The 10000-nt window shown below is 50.2% G+C and overlaps 1 protein-coding gene across 2 annotated transcripts in view; it reads right to left on the bottom strand.

Moving 5' to 3' along the window:
• Nucleotides 1-10000, bottom strand: part of LOC142995956 (transcription factor SOX-6-like) — an 88227-nt gene that overhangs the window by 14549 nt on the left and 63678 nt on the right. The window contains exons 9-11 of one of the 2 annotated variants that reach the window (XM_076146819.1): nucleotides 4186-4335; nucleotides 1831-2008; nucleotides 298-500 (exon numbers count right to left, since the gene is read on the bottom strand). In XM_076146819.1, coding sequence (XP_076002934.1) covers nucleotides 298-500; nucleotides 1831-2008; nucleotides 4186-4335 — 531 coding nt within the window. The remainder of the gene's footprint in view (nucleotides 1-297; nucleotides 501-1830; nucleotides 2009-4185; nucleotides 4336-10000) is intronic. The other variant, XM_076146820.1, reaches the window with a different exon arrangement.

Below are 10000 nucleotides of genomic sequence, written 5' to 3'. Positions count from 1 at the left end.
AGCGGCGCGGCGTTGCAGAGCTCGCTCGGGCCTGAACTCGGTGACACGGCGCTCGCTCGCTCCAGCGAGGGAACACGCCAGGGCCGCAGCTAAGAGGAGCGAGGACTCACTGCAGCTAGCATCACAACGGGCACGAGAGCAGACGCTGTGCTCCGGTGCATCAGACTGGCTCTGTGTGTGTGTGTGTGTGTGTGTGTGTGTGTGTATGTGTGTGTGTGTGTGTAGGTGTATGGGGGGGTAAGGGGGTGAGGGGGGACCCTGGGACTCTTATTGACCCTGTGAGCCCTTGGTTCTGACCTTGTTGCCGTTGTTGAGTGTCATGCCGCTGAGGGCCGACAGTTTGGCCTCCAGGCTCTGAGCGCCCGGCTGCTGCTGCTGCTGCTGGTGGTGCAGCTGCTCCCGCTGGATCTGCTCACGCATGCTGCGGGCCTCCTGGATGGCCTTCATCACCGCATCCTGGTCGCCGAACAGCGCCGTGGAGTTCAGGCTGGACAGGATGTCTGTGGAGAGAGAGGACAGGGTCAGGGAATGAAAAGGGTTGTTGTGTCGCTGCAGTGAGGCGTACGGGATCTCTAAGTGACGGGTCAGAACCTGGAAGTGTGTTCTGTGTTGCTTATGAAACAAACTAAAGAGCTGCAGACCAGAACTTTGACTCCAGGATGAAGATTAAATCATAATAACAGGCTGGCAGAGCGACGTGACGAACACGAGGGCCCACATCAGTTCAAGAAGCTTCCTTGTTTTCCAATTCAACATAGCAGACTCTCCTCCCATGTGTTAATGTTCAGCACTTCACACTTCTGAGGCAAATACGCATTTCAAGGATTTGAAAAAAAAAAACAAAAAACAAATAAAAGGATGCAAAGTTTCCGTGGCCCTCCTGGTTTAATTAGCAGACGAAGAGGAAGCGCCGCACGCTTGGGTGGCCGCTCAGACGGGCAAAAAATAACTTTGTAGGAGAACGGGAGCGTGGCGTCCTCAAAGCCACTCCAGAGGAGCGGGCGAAATTGTTTTCTGGGGGATATAATGAGAGGGTGCAGATTGGCCTTAATAACAGATAGCAGAGGTGCAGGGGCATAAAAGGGCTGGTGAGGGCAGACAATGATGTGAGGAAGCTCTTAAAAAGCAAATAACGTGTGCTGGGTTTCACTGCTTCCGCTGCCGGGGGTTTCATTGGGGCTAAATACAGGGCTTTGGACTCGCGTAAAACACACACACACACAGACACACACACACACACACACACGCATGCACGTACGAATACGCACACAGGTCTCCTCTTGAGGTTGAGGTGTCTGTAGTCTATCGGGCGAATGCGGCTCGGTTAGTCTGTGTGTAGTGGAGGGGGGAGGAGGAGGAGGAGGAGGAGGAGGAGAAGGGGGGAGGAGGAGGAGGAGGAGGAGGATGTGTTTGGGTGGGAGATGTTTTTGTTTTTCCGGCTGAGGGGAAAGACAGTTTTACACTGCAGTGACGATGTGTTTGCTCTGGATGGACGTACACATGGGAACAATACGCTGGTGTGTGTGTGTGTGCGTGTGCGTGTGTGTGTGTGTGTGTGTGTGCGTGTGTGTGTGTGTACGTGAAGCGTGCGTCAGTGTTTCCCCCGGGACTTTCTCTTGGCGATGGCGCCCGAGCCGAGCCTGTGCAGCAGCGTTTAGAGGCTGTGATTCTGATTGAACATGTCACTGAAGCCGATCCTAATGTGATCCTGTGAGGCAGAGCAGCAGCGGGGCAGAGCAGGTGGCCCAGAGCGGCCCGCTGAGGTAAAGGAAACACGCGCAGGGGCCAGGATGTGTGTGTGTGTGTGTGTGTGTGTGTGTGTGTACCCACCCAGGGAGGTGTTCCTGCCGATGCTGGAGATGGGGCTGGGGATGCGGCCCTTGCCCATGGCGGAGGGGCTGCTCTTAGAGCCGGAGTACAGGCCCTGTGTCGGGGAGGAGGGGGAGCGCAGCTGATCGGACGTCTTGGGTCTGGCTGAGAGGTTGAGAGGCTGCGTGGATCCTTCCTCCTGAGGGACAGAGACACCAGAGCGTTACTCAGACCAAACCAACAACACGCTCAGTCCAGACTGGGGAGGGTTCGGCTCTAAATGTTGCGTTTCATGGCACAAAATCTATGAATAATTCAGATTCAGATGATTGTTTAATGAACAACACCAGAAGTTCAAACATCCAACAGATTCACAGATCAAAGCTGCTGCTGAGTAACCGAGTCGTCAGCTAATGTGAGCTTAATTTATTTAGCAAAAATGATTCAGTGGTTCAGAGAAAACAACAATATGAAGACCAAACTGCAAAAACTATCAGAGTTTATTAAAAGCAATTAAAGTACAAAGAGACGTCTCCAGGGAGCCATGATGCTCCTGCTGGGATTGGGAACTGTTTCAGTGCTTCAGTGCTTCAGTGTTTCAGTTCTTCAGTGTTTCAGTGTTTCAGTGTTTCACTTCTTCAGTGTTTCACTTCTTCAGTGTTTCAGCTCTTCAGTGTTTCAGTGCTTCAGTGTTTCAGTTCTTCAGTGTTTCAGTTCTTAAGTGTTTCAGTGTTTCAGTGTTTCAGTTCTTCAGTGTTTCAGTTGTTCAGTGTTTCAGTGTTTCAGTGTTTCACTTCTTCAGTGTTTCACTTCTTCAGTGTTTCAGTGTTTCAGTGTTTCACTTCTTCAGTGTTTCAGTGCTTCAGTGTTTCAGTTCTTCAGTGTTTCAGTTCTTCAGTGCTTCAGTTCTTCAGTGTTTCAATTCTTCAGTTCTTCAGTGTTTCAGTTCTTCAGTGTTTCAGTTCTTCAGTGCTTCAGTTCTGCAGTGTTTCAGTTCTTCAGTGTTTCAGTTCTTCAGTGTTTCAGTTCTTCAGTGTTTCAGTGTTTCAGTTCTTCAGTGTTTCAGCCCCTGGGCGCTTCAGTGCCGCTCTATCTGATCTGGTGTCCGTGTCTCCTGGATCTCTGCTCCTCGCTAAATCGATTCTCCGGTGAGCCTGAGTCAAGTGGCAGCGACTGAACTCCCACTGTATCAAAACAACAGCACTTTGGTTCTAATCAGAAGGTATGTGAGCACATCGCTCCACATGAGGAATTCCTGGAAAAAGAAAAAGTTCAAGACAAGAAGCGGAGACACAAACATCCCGTTGTGTCAGAGGCCAACGCTTAACGACTGCAGATCTAATTTGGAGCCGAGCGTCATCAGAGGGAAGCGTGGAGAAGGGAAGGATGAGGTTTAAGGAGGAGGTGTGGTTGGAGAGGGGCGCTGTGGGCTGGTGTGTGAGTGTGTGTGTGTGTGTGAGGGGGGACGGGGGGGACGGGCACTACTGTGTGAGTGTGGTGAGCTCTGACGCCGCTCCATTGTGACGCTGGCTGCAGCTGTGCCCCACACACACACATGGCTTCCATTACCGCCTGGTCGTGAAGTAAAGATGAGGCGCACGCTCTCAACCAGCGAAGGAGTCTGAGCCGCTGCCAAACAGCAGCCAGAGCGTGTGTGCGCGCGTGCGTGTGTGTGTGTGTGTGTGTGCGTGCGTGTGTGTGTGTGGCTTTCACATAAGCTGTTTCTAATAGACAGTAAAGTTTCGGGGCACAAACTTCCACATCCTTTCTCACTGATGTTCTTATTTTCCTCCTCATATATTTCTCTGATGCTCTCTCTTAGTAAACTCACCTTCCTCACACATTTCTCTTCACATTCATCTCATTTGCACCAGATTGCCGTCTCATTTGCCTCATGATTCTATATTTCTTTGCACTATTTTCACTGCAAAAACAGGAAATCAAGAAAGTCTCAGTCTCACGTTTGGAGATTATTCAATGGGATTTTTCTTAACCAAGGAAAATATCCTCATCAAGCTCCATATGCATCATATTATTAGAGACTCCTCAGGATAATTGGACTTGATTTGTTTCAGTGAGTTAATCAGTGTGTTGGAGGCAGCGCTGGGTTAATATCCCATCTGATAACATCTATTATGAGAACACAATGTGGCTTTGATTACTTAGAGGAATCAGAACGATCGGTTGGATTCTTCTCTTTCCCTTCAGACCGCATGAAAAACTTACAGCAACAAAAATCAACTGAGGCAGGGATTTGGAAACGTCTAGAAAGAAATGTCACTGCGCTGGAATCAGTCAAATCAAAATCAAGTCCATTTCATTTCACCCACAAAATCTGACAGAGTTATGAATTCAGAGACTCGAGCACACACTCACCTTAATCTGAGTGACGGGGCTGCATGCTCTCTTCTCGCTCTTCAGGGCCGAGGGGGAGAGGGGGCCGGAGGAGTTGGGGGCCTGTGGCAGGGGAGCCATCTTGGCTCCCGGGGAGAGCTGCATGCTCGCCAGCTGGGCGGCGTACAGCTGCTGTGAGAGGACAGAGAGAAGAGAAACACACCGGCTATTAACATGGAAGGCTCTCTCTCTCTCTCTCTCTCTTCTCTCTCTCTCTCTTTGTGTGTGTGTGTGTGTTTGTGAAAGAAAAGAGCTAAGAACACAGATGTGTACGACACACATATCTGTTTGCGTACACACACACACACACACCTAATCTGATGTTGACAAGTGTCACACACAAGTGGATCTTTGTTTGTGAGGCAGAGTGTTTCTCAGTGTTTCTGGTCCCAGAGCAGAGGCTTCATGTGATCCTCTGTCTCTCTGTGACTCTCATGCCTTCAGCAGATGAGAGAGCAGCTTGGAAACAGATCAACATCTGCAGATCCAGAGATCCAGGCTGAACGCTGAGGCTACTTCATAATGATATTAAAGAGGAATACACACTAAGAGTACTTTATATCATTCCACACTTTAGGACCTCTGATGATTCATGTCAGCATGTTTTCATCTTCTAGTGTGTGGAGCGCAAACACACTTCACCCTTTGGCTCCAACAGCACATCACACACACACACACACACCACACATTGCATCACAACACACACAGAGTTCAGACTTCTCTCCTGAAGTGTGAGCATCGCCATGCGTATCTGAACTGAGTGACAATTTATGAATTCATGAACTTTTCCAAGCTCGGCTCTCGACCGGCGCTCCGTCTCTTTCAGGTCAAACTGCAGCGTCAGCGTCTTCGGTTTCCCCAACAGCTACAGGATGTGGAGTGGGACTGGATCCTAAATATGGAGCATCGTTCATTTGAGTTGGTTGGGCCTCTGAGTCGATCAATCAATAAATGAGAGCCTACACAACATTGGGACGTTTCTACTGATGGATGGAAAGAAAGAACGTGGTGCCAAATCTGCGAACTGATCTTTGTTTACACGGAAAACATACAGATAGGATCAAACAAACAGTAAAATAATGTTTTGATGGAGTTCTGATCAGTCTGGGTACAAATAAAAGACTTTAAAGTTCCCAAGGCCTCAGAATCCACTTAAATCTCCTGCTGTCAGAGGCTGCTGCTCTGTTTCTGCTCTAGATCCACTCAGACAGCAGGTTACAGTTAGAAGCACTTAGTAATAGATTAAACCTTTAAACCAATTAAGAACAACCATAGAAAACTGAGTCAAAACAAAAGAAAGACCCCCCCCCCCCCAAAAAAAGGGCCTTGGAAAGAATAAGGCTCCGGTGCAGATGAAATGAAAACATTCAACCAAAAAAGGAAAAAAAGGACCGGAGTGATTTTCCATCCAAGGTACTTAAGCGAAATGAAAGAGTCAAACTCTGGAGGCAGAGTCCAGGTCGGAATCAAAGTGAGCTGCCCAGACAAACCGCTGCCTCTAACCACTGTCAACCCCTGTCCAAACGCATCGGAGTGAGAGTGCCGGAGAATCAAAGAGCCCCGGCTCAGGAAAACCACCCAGACGTGGCTGCACCCCCCGCTCTCACTCTCTCTCTCTCTCTCTCTCTCTCTCTCTCTCTCTCTCTCCTGCTTTCCTTTCGTTTGTCTTGACTCTCACCTCATCTGTACTTTCTGCCTTTCCTCTCTCTCTCTGTCTCCTCTTCTTCTCCTCTGTTAGTGTTCCTCCTCTTACCCCCCCATCTCCATCACTCTCTTTCCCTCTCTCTTTTTCTCTCTCTCTCGCACTGTTTTCACTCTCTCAGCCCTAAACGGCCCCCAGTGTTGTGCGATTTCTCTGTAGACAAAACTGTGAGGCCTCCTGGGAGCCGACATCCAAAAAGCAAAGGGGAGGGAGAAAGATAGACAGAGAGAGAGAGAGAGAGAGAGAGAGAGAGAGAGAGAGAGAGAGAGAGAGAGAGAGAGAGAGAGAGAGAGAGAGGGAGAGAGTTGCGCTGCAGACACAAGAGACCACCGTCGCTTTGCCACCGCAGCGCCAGGCGCAGCGGCGAGGACTTGGCCGGCCCTCTTTCCACTTCTCTCCGGAGCGATATTAAACACAAACAGAAGGGGCCTCGCCGCTGAAACAAAGCCCTGATGTCACGCCGCTTATTTTGCTTGGAAGGCACCGGCGGCGCTCGGGCCAACCCCCGGTGATATGAGATCCCCGTAAGAATGTGCCTGGAATGGCTGGTGGTGAGGCCTCTCGCGTCAATCAAGCCCACCGCAGAGTTACTGCTGCTGATGGCTGATATTCTTACAGCTCGCACACACACACACACAGACACAGCAGACTTTTGAGGTAAAACACACACACTTGGTGATCTCACACCCTCGCCTGCACACACACACACACAGCAGCCCCGGATATTGTGCCGTTAGCAGCCGTAGCGTCAGCACTTCTGACTCTAACTCTGAGATGAGAGAACTGTTGAACAAACAAAAGGTTGCAAATAAGAGCTTTCTCCTTGTAGCGCGGCCGCGTCATCGATCGGCGAGCGTCCAGGCTAATGTGCAGCGTAAACATCGCCGAGCCGAGCTCCTGCCGCTCAGCCAAGTCCCAGGAGAAGACAATGCTGCAATCTCCTAAATTACAAATTGACAAGCGGGGCCTCAGATTGAGCCTCGTCTGTCCAAACCACCTGACTGCTATCTGCTCGTTAGCGCTAATTTGACTGAGATCCAAACGATCAGGCCGGCGTCTTATCTTAGCACACAGGGTGGAGGTATGCTGGCCTGGGTGTGGGCGAGCTCAGTCTGGATCTGTATTTCTAGATGCTGAGGTCATCCACACACACACACACACACACACACACACACACACACACACACACACACACACCATCGCCCGGCCTCTTAACGGGTATTGATCTCTGGAGGACACAAAACAGATGAGGTTTTGTCTTTTTCAGCAGGTTTTATGGAGGATGAAGGGGGAAGATGAGGAAGAGGAGGAAGAGGAGAAAGAGGAGGAAGATGAGGAGGAGGAGGAGGAGGAGAAGGAATGGATTGTGTGGCTCACCGAGCTGAGCCACACACAGGAGAGAGGCTAAGTGTAAAAGTGGAGGGACAGGAAAGTGAGAAGGATCAACATAAAGACCAGCATCACCTCACTTCATTCTTTCTCTCTTTCTTTCTTTCTTTCTAAATCCTCCTCATCTCAGGACAGACGCCGCCCTTCAGGCCTGAGGCCAATGTCCCTGCTATGGCAGAAATGCGTGGCATCAGCGAATCACCTTCATCTTCATCTTCAGAAAAGGACAGAACCTTGACGGACGGAGAGCGACGTCTTATGATTTCACCAAGAATGTCTGCTAAGCAACTGTATTTCCCTGGCATTAGCAGCACAAAGGGAGCCTTTCTTCAGCAGGAATCCAGTGTTTGTGAAGGGGTCTGCTGCCTCTCTGGAAACAATCGGCCCCGTCCAGTTCCCACGCCGATAGCACGACATTTACGCTAGCAAAGCTCTGAGCCCGGGTCGCGGTCGGTCAAATATAAGGAGGTGAATTTTTTGGCGAATGTCTGCGTCTTCTTGATTTGATTCTGCAGTCTTAACTTCTGGATCTCTGGCTGTGTGTGAGCGACGTCTGAACACGTCCAGCGCCGCTCCAGAACATTCTCTTTCTGTGTTTGCCCACTTGAGCGTCGGTGCCAGAGCAGCTGTGAAGGAACTCTAACTGGGGGGCCGGACTTCAGAACATCTGGCCGCACATCTGTCCGTCCAGCACCCGGCGCAGATCTGGCATCTCTCCCCGCTCCGCCGGCAGCTGCTCTGTGCTCCGCTGCATAATAAAGCAGAGGCGCTAACCTAGCTTAATTGTGCGTTTACACCGCTCCTAGCTTCAGGCTGTAATAAGGCCATTGTGAAGCGAAGCATGACTCAGACTAATAAATTAAAAACCCTTTGCCTGGTTGCTCCGTTGTGCCGGATCTCCGTCGGCTTCACTGCAGCGCCGCGTTTCGCTCAACAACTGACGCGGCTCAGGCATTAGCTAAACAAGCAGCGAAGGAGAAACACATTCTATTGATTGTGCGTGATAATTGATGAGTCTGTGTTAATGCATGCTGCTACATGGAGCTTTAAACACACACACACAGAAGCTTCTAATGCACGTTCCATATTGTGTCTGAGCGACGGCTCAACAGCTTTATAAAGATCTTAACTTCTATCCTCCTATCAAAGTGGAGACGAGCAGCGAAGCGGCATGCGGCCATGGTGCAGGAAGACGAGAGGATCCGTCAGACTGAAGACCAGTCATGGGGGCCGGTAGGGAAATAGACCCTCAATGGCGTCATTGTCCCTCACCTCAGGAAGGCAGAGCCACAGAGAGAGCAGAGCCAGAGCGGAGAGTGAGAGAGAGCTGCTGTGGCACTAGAGCGTAACCACCATGGCTCCATGTTGGCCAAAGGGCTTAAGATAGTGCAGGTGGAAGGAAACTATGAGTGTACCAAAGGACACACACACACGTCTGAAGGTAAAGGGCTTCAACAAAGAGAAGCAACATGCAAGAGTCAAAGTCAAGACTGAGTCAGAGTCCCGACAGGTCAAATCTTCGAGTGCTTCTTTCTGCTTGTGTCCATGCTGCGGGACAAAAGGTCCGGTTAGTGGAAGCAAGACCAGCAGAACCTCAAACTGTGGTTCAGTCCTGGACACCTTCATCTCCTTGACTGTGATGTTTCAGATAGAACACAATCACACACACACACACACACACACACACACAAGCAGCTCTCGGCAAAAGTGCAGCACATGCAATCTGCAGCAACTCAACACGCAACACATGCAACACAACACGGCGCCGTGCAGAGAGCCGCTGAGTGTCGACACAGAGATGCTGCACACCGGGCTGAGCCATCCAATCAGATTCCGGCGAATAAAGGCATTTCTCTCATTCTTGATCTGTTTCCTGTTCCAAACCTGTTGTTCCTGCAGTGAACGCTCACACTGTTGTTCACTTTAAACTGCCGCAAATGCTGCGAATGCCTCCTGAGCACAAAGAGAGCTACCGGCAAATTCTTCAGATGAAAATACATAACTGAACAAGTTCAGCCCATAAATCTGCTGGTGATTGCTTTTGGCGGAGGTATTGTTGTCAAAACAATGTCCAAACATGTGCTGGAAGCCGCCGCCTCACAAGAATTCCTCAGATAATCGGCCTTTTCTCTCTCGGCACAAACACTTCCCCGCACGCCGTCTGTCTTCCTCCTTTCCTGCTCCATCTCAGCAGCAGACGGCGTGATGAGACGCTTCCTCTTTCATTCAGCGTTTTTTCTCTGCCTCTCCTTCTCTCCGCCGTCTTTAAATGCCACTGACTTTGTATCTGCGCCATCATTCAGCCTCTTACCTCTCACTCACCGTGCCGAGCTCTTTTGATCATTTCAAAGGCAGGAGTGGAGCCAGGCGGCGCCCGGGCTCCCATCCCCTCAGAGCAGCGCAGCACGCCGCTCTGCTAAGTCAATAGCGCCTAATGAGAGCCTCCGTACGCACAAACCACAATGCAAATTGAATAAAGTCAGATAAGGATTCTTGTAAGAGCCAAAAGCTAAAAGCTGGGGTAAAGACTGGCGTGATGAAGCAACATTGTTTACCAGTGAAAAAGCTTTAGAGAGCTTTTGTTGTGGGCGCTGATAGTAGGTAGAGCAGGAGGGGTGAAGGGGTGAAGGAGTGAAGGAGTGAGAGGGTGAAGGAGTTAAGAGGTGAAGGAGTGAAGGGGTGAAGGAGTGAAGGGGTGAATGGGTG

Source organism: Genypterus blacodes, unplaced genomic scaffold (genome assembly GCF_046128005.1).
Source record: "Genypterus blacodes isolate CSIRO-AG114 ecotype Tasmania unplaced genomic scaffold, CSIRO-AGI_Gbla_v1 ptg000034l_1, whole genome shotgun sequence".
NCBI lineage: Eukaryota > Metazoa > Chordata > Actinopteri > Ophidiiformes > Ophidiidae > Genypterus > Genypterus blacodes.
Note: the sequence above shows the minus strand (reverse complement) of the source record. Positions and strands in the feature narration are given on the sequence as shown.